Source organism: Mytilus californianus, unplaced genomic scaffold, assembly GCF_021869535.1.
Source record: "Mytilus californianus isolate M0D057914Y unplaced genomic scaffold, xbMytCali1.0.p SCAF_3, whole genome shotgun sequence".
Lineage (NCBI taxonomy): Eukaryota > Metazoa > Mollusca > Bivalvia > Mytilida > Mytilidae > Mytilus > Mytilus californianus.
Window position 1 is genome coordinate 11,665,398 of NW_026262679.1, and position 23,101 is coordinate 11,688,498.

At 31.5% G+C, this 23,101-nt stretch overlaps 1 protein-coding gene across 3 annotated transcripts; it reads left to right on the plus strand.

Annotated features, from left to right (window-relative positions):
• The first annotated feature begins 308 nt into the window (after positions 1-308).
• Positions 309-22,342, plus strand: LOC127732974 (uncharacterized). 3 transcript variants are annotated; one of them, XM_052242223.1, is made up of 2 exons: positions 309-496; positions 20,876-22,342. In XM_052242223.1, exon 2 carries the CDS (start codon positions 20,962-20,964, stop codon positions 22,249-22,251), a length of 1,290 nt encoding a protein of 429 aa, XP_052098183.1. In that variant the 5' UTR covers positions 309-496; positions 20,876-20,961; the 3' UTR covers positions 22,252-22,342. The 3 variants fall into 3 exon arrangements, with proteins under 3 accessions (XP_052098183.1, XP_052098185.1, XP_052098184.1); XM_052242225.1 differs by lacking the exon at positions 309-496 and adding an exon at positions 13,948-14,193; XM_052242224.1 differs by lacking the exon at positions 309-496 and adding an exon at positions 13,948-14,162.
• Positions 22,343-23,101: the final 759 nt, after the last annotated feature.

Consider the following 23,101-nt stretch of genomic DNA (forward strand, 5'->3'; position numbering starts at 1 on the left):
TATGTATTTTTTTACCATACAAATGTTTGTGTGGCCCAAAATAAAAAAGCCATTATATATAATAAAGAAGGAAGTTAACTTTTATTTGTAACATTTTGTTGTAATTCTGTGCAATTTAAAACTTATTAGAACATACTTTCGTTTTATTATATGTCTCATTTAAAATCTAGTCACTAAAATTGAATGGTATATTTAACATTAAATCTTCTGAAGAAAACATCAAAAACTATTACCTATGTTAAAACTATATTTTCAGTTTTAATATTCTGTCAAGGCTTAAAACTCATTATGACACCGTTTGCGTAATTAGAATGTATTCATTCCGTGGGGACCTTTGTGGGGTGATTAAAATGACGTTAGTATTGTCATTATAGATTTAAATATCTTTATCAATGGAACTAGAACCGTCATAAAATATATATACCTAGATGTTGGTAATCAATATATACAACTGATCAGTGTGTTAAAGCATAGGATTTTCTCATGTCTGTCACAGGTATGTTCCATATAGTATATATATTCATTTTTTTTTATCTTTTATTCCTGTGTGTTTTATTGTAAATATGAGATACATTTATGATCCTTAAGACTCTTAAAAGTCGTGTAATTTAAACAATATTTAGAAGCAATTTGTATACATAAATATAACTAGATAGATAATTTTCTTTCTAAATCATATGTCAAAATTTTAATGAAAACTTCGGGAATAGAAATTGGCTCAAAACCTTTTAGAATGTACAAAACTTAGTGATATCGGATTCTTTTTGCATGCTCGTATTTCCATTTAAAGTGGAAATTGTATGTAATCTGGAAGACGTAAGAGTTAGCGGAAACTACCGTTAAGTCGGTCTTCATTCAAGACATATTCGAACGTGAAAAAATGGGGAAAATTGAAACAAAAGTAAAGCACAGGAGAATTGCTATTCTAAACAATACCCCCTCCTATTTGTACCGAAATAAAACTGCAGAGTAAGGTATTATAAATTGGGTTACAATCATATTTAATCATATTTATCTTAAAGCTTGCATAAGTGTTACTATGTCCTTCTTATAGTTGCCTCTTGTTTATAGTAATATATGTTTTACGATTTCACTTTCGGATTCATCATTACTTAAATGATTTCTGTAAAAATTGGTAAAATACCGATCTACATACTAGTCAACAAAAGAAACGGTACAAGGCAATGTATTTTCCATATATAATGAAATTGGATTTTTTTTTGTTGCAATTTTTTTTTTATTTCAAAAATCGTATTTTCACCCAAAAATTCAAAAATCGAGATTAGAGACTCAAAACTTTAAACTTAAACATGGTCTGCTTAAAATTTTGAATGCCTTTGCAGATATTTGAATACTTAATTCTCATCTTCGAAATTAAGTGCTGACTTTTGTCATCATTTTCCGCAAAATAAATTTGAACCCTATGTTCAATAACACGGTATTTTCTCATTTTCCCATTTGTTCAGATTCTTTTAATCATATGCATTTGCTTTACAAATACATGTTTTTCATTGGATCATTTAACAGTTTTTCCTATTTATAATATTTAATGATAAATTTGAGTTCAAACTTGTGTATCGTTACTTTTGTTGACTAGTATATATTCACCTGACATAACTGATTTTTATAAAATACAAAATTTTGAAAATGACAATTTATACACGTAAGTTATATATAGTTTGTTAAGAGAGTCATGATAATACTCCGTGAGATCGCAAAGACAGATGCTGAATCAGTAACATGAATACCGGCTGTCAAAATGGAATGAAATTATCCTTTGTTAAATCACATGAACAAATGTAACGGTTGTATAAGCTTTTGTACTACAATGTAAATAAAATTTACATTATTCTTTTTATAGAGTGCAGTTTGTCTTCATAAATTGAGTGATTTAATTAAGTTTTCATGAACCCAAGATAGATCAACATTTGCGCCATATAATTTAATTTTTGTAATTCAACACAAAAATAATTCAATTGAAAGAGACTATTGTACACTCAAATTTTATGTCGAACTTAGTTCTATAGGTAGTTTATGTTATACGTCAATATTGATAGTATTAAAAAGAAATAAATAAAACTATTAAATGAATAAAAGTAAACAGAGGGATAAAGTTTTTCTTTTATGAAATATTTACATTGTTTCCATGAAAAGTATAAACAACTTTTTCACCATTGAAATGTTATGAATAAAGCTAATTTACCTAGCACAAGATACCGCCACTGATCACATACTTAAATAAAAAATGATATAGGATCAAAAGTAACATAACAAAAATACCGAACTCCAAGGAAAATTCAAAACGGAAAGTCCCAAAAATGGCAAAATCAAAAGATCAAACACATCGAACGAATGGAAAACAACTGTCATACAGTATTCCTGACTTGGTACAGGCATTTCCTAATGTAGAAAATGGTGGATTAAACCTCTCATTTGTATGACAGTCGCATAAAATTCCATTATATTACCGTTTTATAGTAGTTTGAAAATGATAAAATAACACTATACCAAATTAACAGAGCTCATTTGTTTTCCTAAAAAAAGCTACATAAAAAATCATATTGATTACATTTGTCTTTATACTACCAATTCATATATTAACATTGGAAATAATTCGGATTTAGTTTATCAATTATAAACTATAGAAAATAAAAATGTTTGAAGTTTTTATAACAAAGTAAACGTTATTTATTATTTTTTTAAATATTGGATAACTATACGTCATGCAAGTTTAAAACCAGTCCATTAGTTTTGCTGTAACATATTAAGAAAAAGAAACAATAATTGGATTAGCTAGCTAAGGGTTAAATTCATAAAAAAGTGTTTGTGAAGAATGACAAGACAATTATTTTCTGAAGAGAATAATACTAATTTCAAACAATTCGGCTTCCTATGATATTGTACGAAGTCTATTTCTATAAAAGATTGATAACCAATAGAAGCTTAAGGTTCAATTTTCAGTTACACAATTAATTCATGTACACTTGATGGAAAAAGATTTGAATTCTTAAAACCTTATAAAACTTCAGGAACTTGAAAAATCAAAAGGACCTTTTCAGGACAGACAAAATCGTCTGACAGACATTTTGAGGACAATATTTTCATCCTCTAAGAACCCAAGCACTGACCCTTTGAACGATTATAATAGGTCTAAAACAGTGGTATCGACCAAGTGAAAGTCAATTAAAACATACCCGTTGTAATATTGTTTACGTAAAACAAAATGTTCAACTGTGTATTATAGTAAGATTAGTAGGAAAGCTGTACTGTGTATTGTAGGATAAGGAATTTATTTGTCGACTACATAAGAAACACAACTAACTTGCTCAAAACAACGTGTTGTTTTTTAATTGAGTATATAGATAAAGAACGAAGAATCACTGGCTGAAATTGTTGACACTTGACCCTCTGCATAAGAAGTTTACACTGACATTTAACACATATAAAGAAATATTTAAATTACACCAATTATTAGGAGATCTTAACTGATCTTTCATATATTGATAAATAAACATTATATATTGACAAGGCCATACATTGATTGTAGATCAATGCTATATATTGACCACAATTTGTTAAGATGTGAGATATAGACATTCCGTATTACCCAGATATTGACATTGAATTTATTTTGCCTTCTTAATATCTGGAATATATGTACAAAACTTAGGGTTAACGAAATGAACTATTTTTGCTTTCCAATTGCTCTTGTTTGGTAAATGCTTTATAATTATTTAAAATTTACATACAAGGCCGTTAAAGGGAGAGAATATATGCAGTGGGTGGTATAATACAAGTCGTAGAAAGATGGACAAAATTAAGGCTAAAGGCCAAAAGAAAAACAGACAAACAATCGTCCACAAAACACAACAAATAAAACAAAAGAATGAGCAACATGAACCCCACTAACAACCGGGGTGAAATCAGTTGTTCCGTAAGGGCTGGCATAATTATATTAAACAGAAGTTGCTCAGGTATAAGGCCGTAAACATGCTTTGATTGGATTTTGATGCGACAAATAATGTTTTATATATAGATTTTTACTATTGTTTTCGTAATAACAGAAAACTTTGTTTGGTTTGGTTCTTGTGTTAAGGGCGTCTGAATAGTCATTAACAAACATCAAGGGAATCATCCAAACTATGCTACCCATTCCTACATTTTGAGTTCTGTCATTTGCCATACATTTTGATAACAATTATAATTGATGATTTTGAGATTTTCACTAAAGCTTAAACTTGATCTCTCTAAAGCAAAGTTTATCAAACATGGTGTTGCCTCTATTTTTTGTTTCATTTTGTTTGTTTGTTAAAAAGTTGTCTATACATAAATTGATGGAGGGCATTTCGAACTTTTGGCTTTTAGCCTATCCAGAATAGGGGGTTCAACACATCAAACGATATATTTACAAACATTGATCAAGATTGTCGTTGAAATTTGAGATTTTTTTCCACAGATATATTCTTACTACATTTTTATTTCGTTAATATTTACGTTTAATGCCTAATGGAATTGATGTCGTTGTTCCCTCTACTCGGCTTTAGACACTAAGTGGGTATTTATTTTTGTAATTTGCTGAAAATAAACACAACGTTTATCTTTCTATCTAATGATGAATATCTAACTTCCTTATTTGATAAATAATAAAGATATCACGTACAAAATGTACACATGAAAAGTAGGATGGATGAACGGATGTAAGGGTGGACATATGTGTTATAAACCAAGTCCCTACAATCATTTGATAAACGGTTCAATATATTAAACCTCAATGACGGTCGATTTCTATGTTATCATGCATATTTGTTTATTTTTTCAGATATGTCAATTGATATCGTACTTGTTATAACACACATACTTAAACCCATATTAATGGCTAATGAGAAAATCTAATACTAAAAGCCGAATGATGTAATCGAGTCATATATTGGGGTATAATTTATTTTTCTAATTGAACTTGTATGTCACACACGAGACAATTTCCTATTTGTATGCAAAGACATACTCAAAGGTGTCTTACACAACTTATATACCCTTATCTCTATGGATATATGTCACTAATAATTCTGAAACATGTGGGTAGATAGCGAAATGGTTTTTCTTTCTCATGAACTACCATGGCGTCATTCTGCAATCAAAATCTCTATTGAAATAGAAGCATCTGTGGAAGTTTCCATAGAAAACTGTATTGTTTAAATATGATACCTGTCCGAACAAAATAACCAAAAGTCAGTCGCTGTTTATTGTTTTTATTGTAATACTAGTCTACATATTTGAATGGGTTAAGGATGTTGACTATTTCATTTGAAACATGCGGTCGCACTTGTTTCCGTATAGCTCTAAAACTTCATAATAAGGCAAAATGAAAGCTTTGCTCTAAATTTAGTCACACTGGGCATTTGGTGGCTTGTACAGCTTAAAAATTGGTCTGAATGAGAAAGTTGTTTGAATTCAGTCACCCATATCATTTTGTGATTTTTACACGTAAATCTTGGTCTACATTAGGACGTTGGTTTTGGATTCTGCGATACTTGTCATTTTGTGATTTTTACAGCTGAAATCTTGTTCTATATAAGAATGTTGGTTTGGATTAAGTAACACTTGTCATTTTGTGATATTTACAGCTTAAACCTTTGTCTAAATAAGAATGTTTGTTTGAATTTTGGTAGCGTTTGTCATTTTGGTGGTTTTTACAGCTTAAACCTTGGTCTGAATTAGAACTTTGGTTTGAATTTAGTATCACTTGTCATTTAGTGTTTTTTTTAAGCTTAAACCTTGGTTTAAATTAGAACGTTGGTTTTGGATTCTGTGACACTTGTTATTTTGAGGCATTTACAACATTAACTGTTGTCTAAATTAGAACGTTGGTTTGAATGTAGTAATATTTATCATTCTGAGGCTTTTAAAACATAAAAACTAGGCTAAATTAGAACGTTTGTTTGTATGTAATAACACTTGAAATGTAATGGCTTTGACAGCTTAAACCTTGGTTTACATTCGGACGTTGGCTTGAATTCAGTTATTAGAACTTGGTCTGAATTCAGTTACAGTTATCATGCGGCTTTTACAGCTTAACCATATAACTGAATTAGAACGTTTGTTTTTGGATCAAGTTAACCACATGGTTTCGGCTTGTTTATACAGTAGCAAATCATGCTGTTGCCATCTTATCTAGGGTAGTTGTCTCATATGGTTTTTCAATCGTTACAGTGAAATGTACAATTCTTAATAGTTTCTTATGTAGTACCTTGATTGTTCTGGATTATGCAGCACCTCAACTGGACTGGATTACTAGTATGTATAGTACCTTTGAATTAATTGGTCTGGATTCTGTAGTACCTTTAAATAATTAGTCTGGATTATGTAGTACCGTCTGGATTATGTAGTACCTTTAAATAATTGGTCTGGATTATGTAGTACCTTTGATTTAATTGGTCTGGATTATGTAGTATCTTTATTGGTCTGGATTAAGTCTAGCTGTCATACATATTGTTTTGTTTGATTTCTTGATTGTTTGTTTTCTTGTTTCCTTGGGTTGAACACTACATTCTCACTTTTAAAACATTCGTACAGTTGCTTAATGATTAATTTTATTTTATGGGGGAAATCGTGGGTGTTCAGGCTTAATGACTAACCTGTAGCTGGTAAGAAAGAGTGTGTTTACACAAACCCAAGGTTCAGGCTTAATGACTAACCTGTAGCTGTTAAGAGAGAGTGTGTTTACACAAACCAAGGGTTCAGGCTGAATGACTAACCTGTAGCTGGTAAGAGAGAGTGTGTTTACACAGGCTGAATGACTAACCTGTAGTTGGTAAGAGAGAGTGTGTTTACACAGGCTAAATGACTAACCTGTAGCTGGTAAGAGAGAGTGTGTTTACACAAACCCAGGGTTCGGGCTTAATGACTGGCCTCTAGCTGGTAAGAGAGATTATGTTTACACAAACCCAGGGTTCAGGCTAAATGACTAACCTGTAGCTGGTAAGAGAGAGTGTGTTTACACAAACCCAGGGTTCGGGCTTAATGACTAACCTGTAGCTGGTAAGAGAGAGTGTGTTTACACAAACCCAGGGTTTGGGCTTAATGACTGGCCTGTAGCTGGTAAAAGAGAGTGTGTTTACACAAACCCAGGGTTCAGGCTTAATGACTGGCCTGTAGCTGGTAAGAGAGAGTGTGTTTACACAAACCCAGGGTTCAGGCTTAATGACTAACCTGTAGCTGGTAAGAGAGAGTGTGTTTACACAAACCCAGGGACTGAGGGTTCAGATATCAATACCAATGGGATTTATTCCCAGTCAATGAAAATGGAACTTCTTTTTATACACTTCAAATAGATAATGGTTTTATTAAGTTTTGAAGAGGAGTGCAAATTAAATCTCGTAAAGAACTTTTTGGTTTGACGTGTTTATACATTCTTTCTGAATAGTTGACATATAGAAATCTATTATGCAATTCTGTGATTTCAGAAATATATTCTCAAGTAAAGAGTACTTCAAGTTTATATACATCATATGTCAGTCTTTATGGAATAAAAAAAAATCTTTTAATAAATACAATTGCACATAATCTTTTAAATAAAAAAATCTTAGTAAAGAGATGGATACTGTACAAAATTATGTTGAAAGATACCCGTGAAGTTTTAGTAAGAATTGAAGCCTTTTAGAAGTCGATATAAACCTTACTACTAAGTGTATACATATTGGAGATGTTGGACATATCAAGAAATATATTTGGATGTTGATTCTTATACACAATGTTGTAGATTTAGTAAAAATCTCATTTTCAAATACTAACATATGAGTCATAGATTTAATTACATGGATATAAAAAAATATCAGACAATACGAAGAAAAAAGCCTTATGCAAGCAATGATACTCGCAATGGAATGGTCAAATACTGTTTTACAATTTCGTGCTTTATTTTTGGTTTTTGACGCGCGTATGGCATACAAAATTATAAGCCTCGTATCTTTAATGAATTTTTTTTTCTGAACGCTCTTATTTATCAAAAACATTAGTTTCTCATGTATGACTCATAAAACCCTATACATCCTATTGCTGTCCATTTTCATCATTAAACATGTGCACACGTTAGACTTGAGTTTTAAGAACTTTTTTGCTGTAATTTGGCGTTACTGTGAACAAAATAGATTTATCTTAGTCTGACTTGGTTATTTACTCAAACTTTAGAAGAAAAAAATAATACATCCTTTCACAAGAATGATATTTATATAACCATTGAAAAATGTATGTCTACGCAAGACTGGCACAAAGAATCAATTCTGTGCACAGTAACTTAAGGGAATGTCGTTTAACTGCTGTTAACTTTACGTTCATATCAAATATTAAAATAAATCACGAGAATATAAAGTTTCGTTTGTTTTGCAACATTTTATTAACTGAAACAAAACAAAACCACTATTCTTGGACATAGTTGAGAATTATGTTATACATATTTGTTCTGCAAGCATTATGGTAAATAAATGGTTGTTAGTCTATCGTTTTTTATGATATTTATTTGTTAATATAATAGATATAGGAAGATGTGGTATGAGTGCCAATGAGACAACTCTCCATCCAAGTTACAATTTATAAAAGTAAACCATTATAGGTCAAGGTACGGCCTTCAACACGGAGCATTGGCTCACACCGAACAGCAAGCTATAAAGGGCCCCAAAAAATTACTAGTGTAAAACCATTCAAACGGAAAAACCAACGGTCTAATCTATATAAAAACGAGAAACGAGAAACACGAATGAACTACATAAACAGACGACAACTACTGTAATCAGATTCCTGACTTAGGACAGGAATGCCTTTATTTTGTTTCCGGTTTCTGATTGGGCATGGTATTATCTTCTTTTAATTACCATTTATGATTGACCAAAGTATTGTTTTTTTCTGATTAACAGTTTGTGATTGGCCAAAGCTTTGTCTTTTCCGATTAACAGTTTGTGATTGGCCAAAGTATTGTCTTTTCCGATCAACAGTTTGTGATTGGCCAAAGTATTGTCTTAAGGTATTGTCTTTTCCGATCAACAGTTTGTGATTGGCCAAAGTATTGTCTTTTCCGATCAACAGTTTGTGATTGGCCAAATTATTGTCTTTTCCGATCAACAGTTTGTGATTGGCCAAAGTATTGTCTTTTCCGATTAACAGTTTGTGATTGGCCAAAGTATTGTCTTTTCCGATCAACAGTTTGTGATTGGCCAAAGTATTGATTTTTTTCTGATTAACAGTTTGTGATTTGCCAAAGTATTGTCTTTTCCGATCAACAGTTTGTGATTGGCCAAAGTATTGACTTTTCCGATCAGCAGTTTGTGATTGGCCAAAGTATTGTTTTTTTTTATTAACAGTTTGTGATTGGCCAAAGTATTGTCTTTTCCGATTAACAGTTTGTGATTGGCCAAAGCATTGTCTTTCTCGGTTTGTCATGTATTGGTCTACAATGTACGATTTTTAGTTGGCAATGTATTTGTCCTTTATTTTTTACGGTTTCTAATTTTCCTTCGATCTATGATTTCGGATTGGACATATCATCTTCTTGCATTAATTCACAGTTTTTCATTTACAATGATGGTGTCTTGCTTTCATTTACCTGTTCTGTTTGACACATAAATATTTGTTTCATTGATTCCCGTTCTATGTTCACTGCTTTTTTGACTTACACATAAAATCTCCCTTTTTAATGATAACCTACTTGTACATTATATCTAAAGTTGGTATAGCGACATTGATTATCTAAATAATACCTATATTGTATTATATACAAACACTACATTTCCAAGGCCACAAGTCGACAATCAATCAATCATAACTTCACACTATACTTTCATGACATAAAAGATGTTCAATGACAATGTAAGACGTTTACCACTTTAACTTTTAAAATGAATAACAACAACAAAATTACATAACTCCACACAAATCTTTTTAAAGCTTTGTAAACTATATAAGTATGTTACACGTAATATTTGGTAACTCTTCATCGTATCTCTGTGGGAATCTTTGAAATTGAAAAAAAACATGGGAGGATTCGAAAGTTCTCGAGCATGCATAGAAAATTACCGAAGTCACAGATTTAGGCATTGTCAAACATCTAACAGCTTAGAACAGGCATATCACAAGCAACATGCAAAAACCAAAACATCGGGTACATGTAAATAAAAACATGAAGTTAAATGAACTCCCATAGAAACCAGTATTTATGGCAGAGAGATTAAGCTTATCCTGCACAAAAGGCTCTCATAGAAACCAGGATTTATGGCAGAGGGAGTAAGCGTATTCTTCTCCAAATGCTCTCTAAGAAACCAAAATTTATGGCTGAAAGAGTAAGCTTATTCTGTGCCAAATGCTCTCTAAAAAACAGGATTTATGGCAGAGAGAGAAAGCTTATCCTGCGCTAATTACTCTCATAGAAAAAAGGATTTATGACAGAAAGAGTAAAACTTATTCTGCGCCAAATGCTCTCATGGAAACCAGGATTTATGTAAGAGAGAGTAAGCTTATTCTGCGCCAAATGCTCTCATAGAATCCAGGATTTATGGCAGATAGAGTATATAAGCTTATTCTGCGCCAAATGCTCTCATAGAAATCAGGATTTATGGCAGAGAGAGTAAGCTTATTCTGCGCCAAATGCTCTTATAGAAACCAAGATTTATGATAGAGATTAAGGTTATTTCTGCACCAACAAATGCAACATAAAACGGCGGAAGAATGCATATGATATCCTTTGTGTTTTATGACTGAAATTGAAGAGTTTGTTCAAGACATTGCGATCAAAGAAAATGCATTAAACCTCCACTCAACAGCCGAAAAGAAAAGATCTAGATGTCATTATAAATGTCAGAATAAATTTCAATTTGAAAAAATAATGGTCTTCATCAAACCTGTACTTGTTTGAATAAATACAAAAGTATGTGGAATTAAAATTCTCTTCAAGAATGTAACACTGAGTTGATCTCTTAAGTCATATTTTCCAGAAGCATTATTGCTTTGTTTCGTTCTTACTAGAATACGGTATACCATGCCTTTAAATGTATGTTTTTTTTTATTAATGTATGTTTAACAAACAATCTTTAAGAACTTCATTTGCATAAAGGTGTCAGACCACCAATTCAAAATCCCTATCTATTCAACCATTTTTTTTCAATTTCCACAGCTTTCGAAATATTTTACCATAAGTTAAACTTCATAGAAACTAGGTTAATCCTGACCTTTCTATATGCCAATTTTCAACCAATGTTTAAAGTCTTGTACTGAAAAATTACCGTTCGGAAGGCAAATACTACTAAAAATAACCCCTGCTTTTCTGGAAATCTTAAATAAGTATACTATGGAACGCATGAATCCTCAATTTTTAATGCAAAATCATGGACAAGTAAATTTTTGCTCAAAATGGTATAAAAATATTTCTCTTTCACCAAAAGTTTCATTTCTGTAAATTTGTTGGTTGGTTTAAGTAAACAATGACATCAAAAGAACTATTTTTTGTCAGGGAAGGGTAATTTTACATACTTTCTAAATTGGAGTGGGTTAATTGGTGGTCTGACACCTAAACGTCAAGATGAAACGAGAAAGCATCCTGATGATATATTACATACATAAGCAATCAATATCAATCGCAAGCCAAACCAACACGATTTTCACTCTTAATTTTAAATCGTATATATCCCATTGAAATGGAAGCTATAGATGTATGCAACTATTGGCTTTCGTATTATCTAAGTTTCTCCATGACAAATAATACAGAAATATATGGAATAATTGTGTTGACGTTTGCATTCATTGGAATCATCTTGATTCTGTTGTTTGTAATGCTAATTTCTGGAAGTATTAACACGATTTTCTCTTTAGTAATGATTGTTCACTGATTAAAGTGATCGGTGACGTTAGCAAGTACTTAACACTGAATTAAATGCATGTTAGTCATTTTCTTAAAATCTGACTTGACATTCTTATATTCAATTGACGTTATAGTAATGAAGCATTACCATGACATCGCTACATGCATTATACTATTATCGGTCTAGTACAAAGCAGAACTAATGTTTATATCACATTGACATGTTCTTGTCCTGATGATATGAATGTAATACTTTCAATGGACGTTAAACATCAGTCCATCTAGTTGTGCATTTGTTATTTAAAGTTGTCTAATGTAAATTAAACCCTGTATCCATTTTCACTCCCAGTGCCAAATATAACAAATAATACGTTTGACGGATAGTTTACTGTGTTTAACTTAAAGATATCTTCTTACTTGTCAGGGACAGGAAGGAATAAAAGTGTTTTTTGTATTAGATATATGTGATAGAGATGAGCGTCCTTGGTTAATATTACATAGTAAGATTATTTACGAGTTAGTGCATGTTCATTGGTGCATTAACTCCTTAGAAACAGACGATAGTTTGTTTCGTTTGCTTTTAGGCGATTACAAACTTTCAACCTTCTTTAACAAGTTCTAAAAAATATTTAAAGCGGAACATGCTCATCAGTTTTTCACGAAACATGCTCTTCAGTTCATCACGAAACATGCTCATCATTTTATCACGTAACAAATAATGATCAATTTTCTCATCAAACCGTCTTTCAAGCCAATCTATGTAGTAAACCACTTCGAAATAAACCTGTGATAAAATTTTCCGGCAACCATTACTGAGTTAATTTATAGTCATGTGTTTTGTCAAGCAATGGTGAATAAGTCTAGGGTAATCTTTTTGGTGGACACGCATAAAATGAATATGAGGTCATTTATATTGTCTACAAGCACAGAGTAAATCTGTGATCATATCTCAAGTAAAACAAATAAAAAATGTGATTTTTAAGTAAATAAACATGTTTAGTCAAGCAGTATTTCATTAATCTGTGATCATATGTTCAAAATTAGTCAACCAATACTGTCATAATGTAATGTTTAGTCAACCAATACTGTCATATGTTTAGTCAACCAATAATATCATATATATATTTAGTCACCAATATGGCATGTGTTTGGTCAACCAATACTGTCATATGTTTAGTCAACCTATAATGTCATATATTTAGTCACCAATAAGGCTTATGTTTGGTCAACCAATACTGTCATATGTTGACCAAACCAAATTAATGTCACATGTTTAGTCAACTAAGTCATATGTTTAGTCAACTAAGTCATATGTTTAGTCAACCAATAATGTCATATGTTTAATCAACTAATATTGTCATATGTTTGGTCAACCGAATATTAATAAATATTTCATCATATGTTTTTGTCTACCAATACTTAATAAATATGTGATCATAATGTTTTAGTCAACCAATAATACATAAATCTACGACTATTTGCTTGTTCAACTTACACAGATCGTTTGCTATTTGAATAAGCAATATGTTGGTTTTTCAATTTGCCTGTAGGTAGCGTCATAAATCAGAAAAAAAGTTTCACTTTTGTTGCATCTGATTTGCTTTGTTTGCTTGGTTGTTGATGTATTGAAATACATGTAAACAATTATCATGGAAGTCATGTATGTATTGTAATGAATAATATATAGACGCACAGTAAGTTTTTTAGGAAATCAAAAAATCATACATAAATGATATAGAGAGATGCATATTTTGAATATGCATTGGACTATAACTAATTCCTACTCTCCAATATGTACTAAACACACACTGGCTTCGTGCCATATTCTTTCTATGAGATTAATATTACCGCATGAAATATGAATTCGTTTAGTTTATTTTACGCGTCAACGTTATTGTAATTTGAAATGAAATCTCTATGCCACAAACAGAGACCGTCTGTATCAAGGTTTTAATCGATGATTATTAATTCCCTCTATATAATAATATTTATCTAAATACATCTAGATTTCATGAATTTCACAGATTAAAATCTTTGAGTTGTAATCAAACACTAATTGTTAATTGAAATCTACACGTTAATTTCGTTCCGGATCGACAAACGATAAAGAATATACCGGTCGAAACGCCATCTCTCATAGATGGTCAAAATGATTATTTCAAAATAAATGGTGGATATTTATTTGTTTAATGCTTCCACGTTACTATAAAGTTGTATTTTGAAGAAGTAACGGTTGAATGTACAATTCAAATAACCACTGCTGGTCTTGTTCAATTGAAATTGGATAATCCTAAAGACTGGAGATACTATCACCAATACGGTAGGAATTGTTGTTGTCTTTATCATAAAGGGTAAGAGTTACTGACATCAGGATTTTTTGATTTTTTTGTTTTGTAAAGTTTTGTTGTTTTTTTTTAAAGTTTTTTGAGGGGGCTATTTTGTTATTTAATTGTTAACTAAGAATACTTTGGATAGCACTGGGCCAGTATTGATCTTCGATAATTGAAGCACTGAGTTGACCTATCTGTTTTTGTAAATATTCTCTAAACGTTCACTCTTTCGACGCCAGTGTCATATACACGTTAAAAAGCAGTGGAGGTACCAAACATGAGAAGACGTCATTGAAAAGAACTGTGTTGAAAGCAGCAGAGGTACCAAATATGAGTATACTTCATTGAAGAGGACTGTTTTAAAAGCAGTGGAGGTACCAAATATGAGTACACGTCATTGAAAATAACTGTTTTAAAAGCAGGTGATGTACCAAACATGAGTAGAGGTCATTGAAAAGAACTGTTTTGAAAGCGGTACAGGTACCAAACACGAGAAGACATCAATCATGAAAGAACTGTTTTAAAAGCAGTGGAGGTACCAAACCTGAATACACGTCATTAAAAAGGACTGTTTTAAAGGCGGTGAAGCTACAAAATATGAGTACACGTCATTGAAAAGAACTGTTTTGAAAGCAGTAGAGGTACCAAACACGAGAAGACATCAATCATGAAAGAACTGTTTTAAAAGCAGAGGAGGTACCAAACCTGAGTACACGTTTAAAAGGACTGTTTTAAAGGCGGTGAAGCTACCAAATATGAGTACACGTCATTGAAAAGAACTATTTTGAAAGCAGTAGAGGTACCAAATATGAGTACCGTCATTGAAAAGAACTGTTTCAATAGCAGTGGAGGTACCAAACCTGAGTAGAAGTAATTGAAAAGGACTGGTTTGAAGGCGATGAAGCTACCAAATATGAGTATATGTCATTGAAAAGAACTGTTTTATAACACTATTTTTTTCTGTACGTATTCAAAGTTTGAAGAGTAGTGACAGAGTATTTATGAAGTTAATTCCCAAAACTGTTAAGGTCGCAGGGGTTATGCTATTTATGATTTTTTGTTACGTAACACACTTTTACAATGTAACCGTTTATTTACCTTTTTGGTGTATTCATAACTGAAATCTTACTTTATATACAGACAGAATCTTACACCTATATATCTATATAATAAATAAATAAATCCGTTTTTATTTTTCTAAAGTGAAAATAAGCTGATTGATATGTTAATTTACTGAGCCAAAGAACTGCTAAAAAGAATCAAACTGGGTGTATTCTTTAAATGGAGGTATACATCTTTAGATCTAATATTTTTTTAAACTTTATTGCCGTGTTAAAAAAAACCCAGAATGTTTACATGTCAATAGGTCAAAGGTAAAGGTTACATTAGCAATTAATTGACTGAAAGTGGTACAAAAACATTTTTTTTGTCAGTAGGACAAAAGTCAAGGTCACAGATCCTTTGAATAGACTGACATTTTGAGACAATATCTTTTGAACCATAAATCAGATCTTTACCTATCTTTGATTGATATTGCACTTTGAAGTTTAACTGGTGTCTTTTTATTTTAGGTTAAGGACTTAGTTTATAGAAGCAATTAGCATATTGAAATTGGGCAAGTCCTCCCTTTAATCACGCATACACACAAAAGTTTGACGGTTATTGCCAGTTATTAGCAGTCTGCAATATACTCCACACAAAATCTGCTTCTTCAGCTACAAATCCAGAGTGATCGCATTTCAGCTTATGCATCATTGGTGCTTCTGTTATTCTATAACTGATGTTGTGCCTTTTGCTTAAAGATAAAATGACCGAGAACTTTTTAGAAGAAATGTGACTGCCATGCAGTGAAATCCGTGTCAATGCTTTTCTAGCAGATAAAGTATTTATAAATCATTAAATTTTAATTGTATTTCTATATTGGCTTTCGCTTTTGGAATTGGCATCGATTTATGGTGTGTAAATATGTGTTTTAACTGCTATCATTATTTCTTACTATTGATTTGTGAATGTCTATGTTACGGTTAGACCTAAACTTTGTTTTCATAGAATCTAATTTCCATATTAGGTTTACATCTTCGTTGTATTTGATTGAGCTTCATTGACAAACAATCAAACACTCGACAGCATATCTACGCCTAGGAAATAAATCTACGACATATCGTCAATTCTACAATGATTTGTTTCCTTAATACTTTTGAAAGTTAGAGGATTAAACAAATATCATCCGAATACCCTACAGTAAGTTCCTCTGACAATGTTATGTTTAGCGGAGTCCAGTCAAGTAACACAAAGAGCACGTAGTCACCAGTAACAAGATCTTATTCCCAGAAGAAGAAAAAAAGCAATTCAATTTGGTCTAGTGTATATTTGACATAAGACATATGAATAAAATTTGGTGTAGTATATAGTGGAAATAAGACCAATGTACAACATTTCTAAACTTAATGTCACAGCTCATATTCTCAAGAATGATTCAAAACTTTTTACGGTTTTTTTTTGTGTGACGAAGAAGTGGTATTGCTCATTCAAACATTATATATATTATCTGTCTTTCTTTTTTTTTTTTATCTCTAATTTCAACTTATACATGTATTATAAAATCCTATTGGTCATGAAATGATTTTTGTGATAAGTTAAGTAGGTACTACTTCTGGTTTGATTTCTTTATTGATTCTGTCAGGTAAATAGTTTTCATGTAAAAGAAAAGGCACTCGATTTCCTTAACAAAATAAAGACTAAACCAACACATAAATATTTACTTTACAATATGTGTCACCTTAAATTAATTGACTTTTATCGTCAGGTGTTACAAAAGGCACATTTTAAATGTAAGAATACTTGATGCACATTCCGTTACTTAGACTTGTATACGTTATACTCTTCAAGTATTGAATTGATTGTCTGTTGAAAGCTAATTATACAGGGTGGAAGTGTTTTATTGTAAATTTACAAATGGACCATATATTGTTATTTACATTACAAATGGAATTTTTAAAATATAATAATATTTAACCACTTACTTAAGTAAAAAATGGTGAACCTTGTCCTATGAAACCATTGTTTAGCTTAGCATTTTCAAAATTAAATATTGAAATTTAATTCAAGGTTGATATCATCTAATTCTTCCAGAAAAATTTCGTTATGATTTGTATTTGTGTTAGAGTGGAGACATATTTTTTTTTATACCAAAATGGTTTGTTTATTACAACTTTGGCAAAGCGTCTCCTGACACCAACGCATGGAATGAAACGTTCTACATAACCTTTTAATTTCTTTTAATCTGAAATCGTCGTCTTAGTAGAATTGTTTACGAGCAGAATATAAACCGTCATGCTGCTCTTGATAAATAAGAGTTAGGTGACAGTTTACATTCGGTGATAAGACTTGAAAGAAGAAAGGAGGACGGAATTGTGACTACGACAAATAGATATACTCTTAAGAATTGTTTTACATTTTGTCATGCCGGTACTTACTATATGGTATGGGTTTTTCTCATTGTTGAAGCACCCTTTACATGTTTACATCATCGTCCTTTGGTCTCTGATGCATTGCTGTCTTATTGGTAATCATACTTCATAGTATAATATAGTTTTGTTCAGGCAAATTCAAGCATATATATAAAAATTCACAAGACAAATAATATATATATATATAATCATATACTTTTAAAATAGTATCATAATATATTTTAAAAACAGTGCTTAGAAAGAAGCCTGGGATATCCCATAAAAGCTTACAAAGTATAGCTTATTTCCAATGGGGTCCCTTGTTTGAAAATATATAAAAATCAAATTTCAAATTATATGTTAAAAATTTGACTTTCACCAAAAAAAAAAAGAAAGATTAATTGTTTCTTAAAAACATATAAAAAATCTCCAGTTTCTATATTTCTTGCTGTTATTTTTAATTGTTCTTTAACTGCAGTCTTAAAAGCAGATCTATTTGATATATTTTTTATGTTGGCTGGTAGATTGTTCCAGTCTTGTGTCGCATTATAGACAAAGCTGTTTTTATTACAGTTCATCTCTTTATTTACAACAAAAGTCATTCTTTGCAATTGATAAACCGCAAATAAGACAGTAATCAATGACATAACAACTTCCAAGACATGTAGAAGTCAATACCCTGAATGTTGACTGGGGTATAGAAATATTTACACCCGGACTTCTCCTGTCTGACTGTTAGCAGAGGAACGCTATATATATTTGAGATCTTTGAGACAGTCAAAGTATAATTATCAGTCAAATCACAGAGACAAACAACTGTTGTGTACACGAATGATTGTACACTATAAACACTACACGTTGGTCGAGATGTTTATCCAATTGTACCTCTGTGCTTAATTTCAGAAATGCGCAAATAGTTCTATGTACTGACTCAAATAAAAATTATACATTCGTTACCTCATTTTAATAAATTTAGAAACGCAGACCATTCCGTTGAGAGTAAGAAGGAGGTTTAGTTAGCCTCAGGATCCATCCCATTACATTTTTCGTATATTAATTAGATGTAACCGATAAATTTTGAAAAATGCGAATGTAACCAATAATGATTTTGTTAGACATGTATTTCATTACATATTTTCTCTGAAGTACAAAAAAGTTATTTTACTACTTCGTATTAGACCATATATAAATAATGAAGTCAACAGATCGGAGTCTCGAAGAATCAAATGACACAAGTGAACTTTCCACGTGCTTGCCAGTAAAATAAAGTCCCTGCATCAATTGAACAGTATTGAATTACTTGTTTTACAAATAACGGAGTATTCATTGTTATACAAATAACGGAGTATTCATTGTTTTACAAATAACGGAGTATTCATTGTTATACAATTTCTTATATTCATCAACATACATGGGTTTTATATATCTATTGCACTGAAGGTGCATAATTGTTTTTAATAAATGTTTAATTCTGTCTTTTTCGTATTATTTTAACTACCAAATCGGCTGAAAAATGTGAAAAAATAACAACTTAAAATGTAAGACATAAAAGTACGATACATCTTATATATATCAGACATCAATTAATGTTTTATTGATGAACTTAGATCAACCATTACAATTCATATATTCATCAAATAACTGAACGTATCAAATACATCTTTCAGGTGCTGATTTAAAATGACGTCTACAATTGAATTCTAAATATCAATAAAATCAGTTTAACTTCAAGTATTCCGGAGCATCGATAAGTTAAACTTGTTGAAATGTCTCGTGGCCCTTTACTGACCTACCCTCTTGTTAAAAGCTATCCACGTTTTATCCATTTAAGTGTATTCATTTAAAATTTTTATGCATCCGTGCAATTTATATTTAAATAACTGGACTCCTGCCGAGGTATCAATTTTTGATTATTGATAATTTTGACTTTGTCATTGTATTTTGAAATATATAATTATTTATTTACATTTTTTATTCAAGTCACATAAAAGAAATTGTAAATACTAAATGTTGAATCTTTTCAATCAAACATATTTACGGAATCTACATATAAGCTACACTATAAGTATTAACTGTAATAAGAGGATTACCAAAGGTGTAATTCAAACGGTATTTGTGAGATGATGAAGTCAGAAGATCTCATAAGCTTCAGTCAAAATTTTTATTTGGGTGAAAAATTATTTTTGTAAAATATTTTTGATTTTATTGCATCTTTAGGTTGACTACTTTGCATTGACTAGACTATGCAGTTAGTTAATCGTACCTCTCGTCAATTGACTAGACTATGCAGTTAGTTAATGGTACTTCTCGTCAATTGACTAGACTATGCAGTTAGTTAATGGTACTTCTCGTCAATTGACTAGACTATGCAGTTAGTTAATCGTACTTCTCGTCAATTGTCTAGACTATGCAGTTAGTTAATCGTACGTCTCGTCACGTTATTTGTCTTGTTATTAACAGTTTTTACTTACTCACTTTAATATTCATGTTAACTTTATGTTCTTTCTATTTAATTGCTGTTGGGTTGATGTTTCCTTGACTATTACCATACCTCATGTTATCCCTATCTATTATTTTGACAAGTCTGATTTTGGTAATAGTTTCAATTTTTGCTCGAAAAAGTAGTCCGCATGTTCTGTTCAAAAGGTAACCAAATACCAACAGAGGGGGTGGGATTGGGGATGCACGGGGGCACAATAAAAACACAAGTCGAAAAATGGTATACAAAATCGGGGTTGAACTGTTGTAGGAACCTGTATTAATAATATTATTATTATCCTTATCAAAATAAGGAGATACGGTATGATTGTAAATGAGACGACACCCCATCGGAGCCCAAATAGTGTGGATTTAAGCAACTAAAGGCCACCGTACGGCCTTCAATAATGAGCAAAACCATACTGTTTAGTCAGCTATTAAAGGTTGCCGACATGACAAAATGTGAAACAATTCAAACGAAAAAACATACGACCTCTTAATTTTGTTACACTTTTGGTATTTAGCTGAATTTTGTCTCCGAATGACCCTTAGATCTGTCTCCGAATAACCTGACGTCAAGCAACAATCACTTTTTAATTATGACGTCAGATGTTTTAAATAGTGATGTCAAATTTTACGGGAACTTGTGTGATATTAAGTAATGGCGAACAAATTTGCATACAAATGTAAATACGTCTATTGTACGTTATGAGAAAGAAACTTGTCACTCCACACTTTTTGTAACTAATTCAGCATGTATTGTTCTTTATTTATAGAGACATACTGATATCTGACAGATTATTGTGTGGAGTCATACGTCATTAATTATACGTCAGAATGATGCGGGAGAAAACATAAAGATATGTCATCATCACCTGATCCAACGTCACCAGGAAAGCTTTCAACAGGATTAAGTCCTCACCTAAACCCTCGTTTTTCTCGTATAAAACAAGATTATCATAAACGACTTTTTAATTATGAAAAGGAATTTAATTTAAAAACTTCTAAATCGACACACAGAGAAAAGGCGCTACGTGAATCAATGCTTGCATATACAGAGCGCATACGAAACATTTCGAATTCACGGAACAAATATGATGGCGACGAAAGCGACAACGAAGATAATATACCTCTGGTTGTCACAGCAAAACATATTCCTAAGTTTCCAATTAAACGTACCATTCCAAGACGTCCAGCATCTTTAGACGAACTGATCGGTAAAAGCAGTCTGGTAAAACAAGAAAGAGAACGATTATTGAAACGTCCAAAATCAGCATCACGTGTCTCTACACGTCTGCCACTTCCTTCTCTATCGGAGAGATTAAATGGCCGCTCACATCGTGTCAAAATTAGTTTCGTCAGTGCATCAGATTTATATGATTTCGTCGATTACAGCTTACGAAATCGAGGGACTAAAAAAGAAACATTACAATTTCTTCAAATGGAAAAAGATATTTTAACAAAGAAAGCCCACGAAAATCACAAACGTCCCGCGGCTGCTCAACCTCGACTAAATGAATTGTCTGCCAAATCCAAAAATGAAGGAAATGTGAATTCTTTTTCAATGTTACCGCCGATAGATTCTAAAGAATCCGTTCAAAAACCAAAAAATGTACACACTGAATCTGTACACGAACAAAGTGAAATATTACCGCTTGATAATATTGTGAAAGAAGAACCAATTAATAACACAGAGGAGAGTGGTAGAAAATCACCAGTAGTTCCTCTCAAAATACGTCCTAACCGTGCTAAACGTATGAAAATACGACAGCCTGATTTAGGTGCTATTCCTGAAAATGACGTTTCGTCACATCGAAATTCAGCCACACCTGAAAGGTCTATTGTTTCCCCGCCACCTAAAATGTCTCCTAGAAATGTTGTTAACCTGGACTCAAATTTAGTTTCAATTCCAGAAAATGAAAACATTAATGACAGTGGATTTTCTGCTAGGAGAAAAGTTTCAAGACTAAGTCATCGAAAGATAGAAATTAACCGAAACGGTCCATTGTGGAAATCAGATAGTTTACTAACTAATGAAAAACGCATAATAGATATCGATGATCTGGATTTAAACGCAACTTCTAATAAATTAAAAGCACAGAAGAAGTTTAAGAAATTAATATTCTTGCGAGATATTCCAGACAGAAAATAGTGCAATATTATTGTTATTTTGTAGCATTACAGACTTGTGTCTTTTCCAAAATTCTTACATATTTCGTTTAATTATATTTGTTGAACAATCACTGGTTTATTTAATTTTATTAATTTTTCTTCAAAATAGTACATAACTGTGTCGCTGTATTACTTGACTGTTTTACATGTTATGTGTGTATTGTTGATATTTCTTGTCTGTATCTTCGTCCTAAACATGGAATAGTTATGTCACTAGACGTTAAAAACCAACCATGAATCAATTTATGCGCATTTCTTATCATGTACTTGTTTTCGTTTTCAATTGCAACGTTCAAAGTTTGTTCGGTAAACTTGCTTAGAAAGCAAAAGATCAGGTTAATAGAATCTATAAAAAGCCCGATTTGTAAGATCAACAAATCAAACGTGATTGGGATGTCATGACAAAAATCCACTTAAATACATATGACATATGTCAGACAGACCTCTAACCTTGACCATTGGAGCACAAAAACCAGGTCATTGTATGACAAATCCATACATCGTTGACCAAATACAGATTGCCAATTTGGTATTTAAAAAAATTACAATGTAACGTGTGTCTGTTTTCCTGAAATCAGTACGATATTTAGTAGACCTTTGAAATGCGTTATTTTACATATAATCATTATCATACACAATTCTTTCTCAATAAATAAGTCACGCTTTACGCCAATGCATTATTTTTGCATTTTTCACCTTTAACAATTACATAAAAGAACATTTTTAATGACGGCAACTTCCTGTAAATTCTGTGATAATTACAACATTAAACAGTGCCAATTTTAAACAAAACCACTAAATATAAACCTACTAATTGATATAAAAATCCA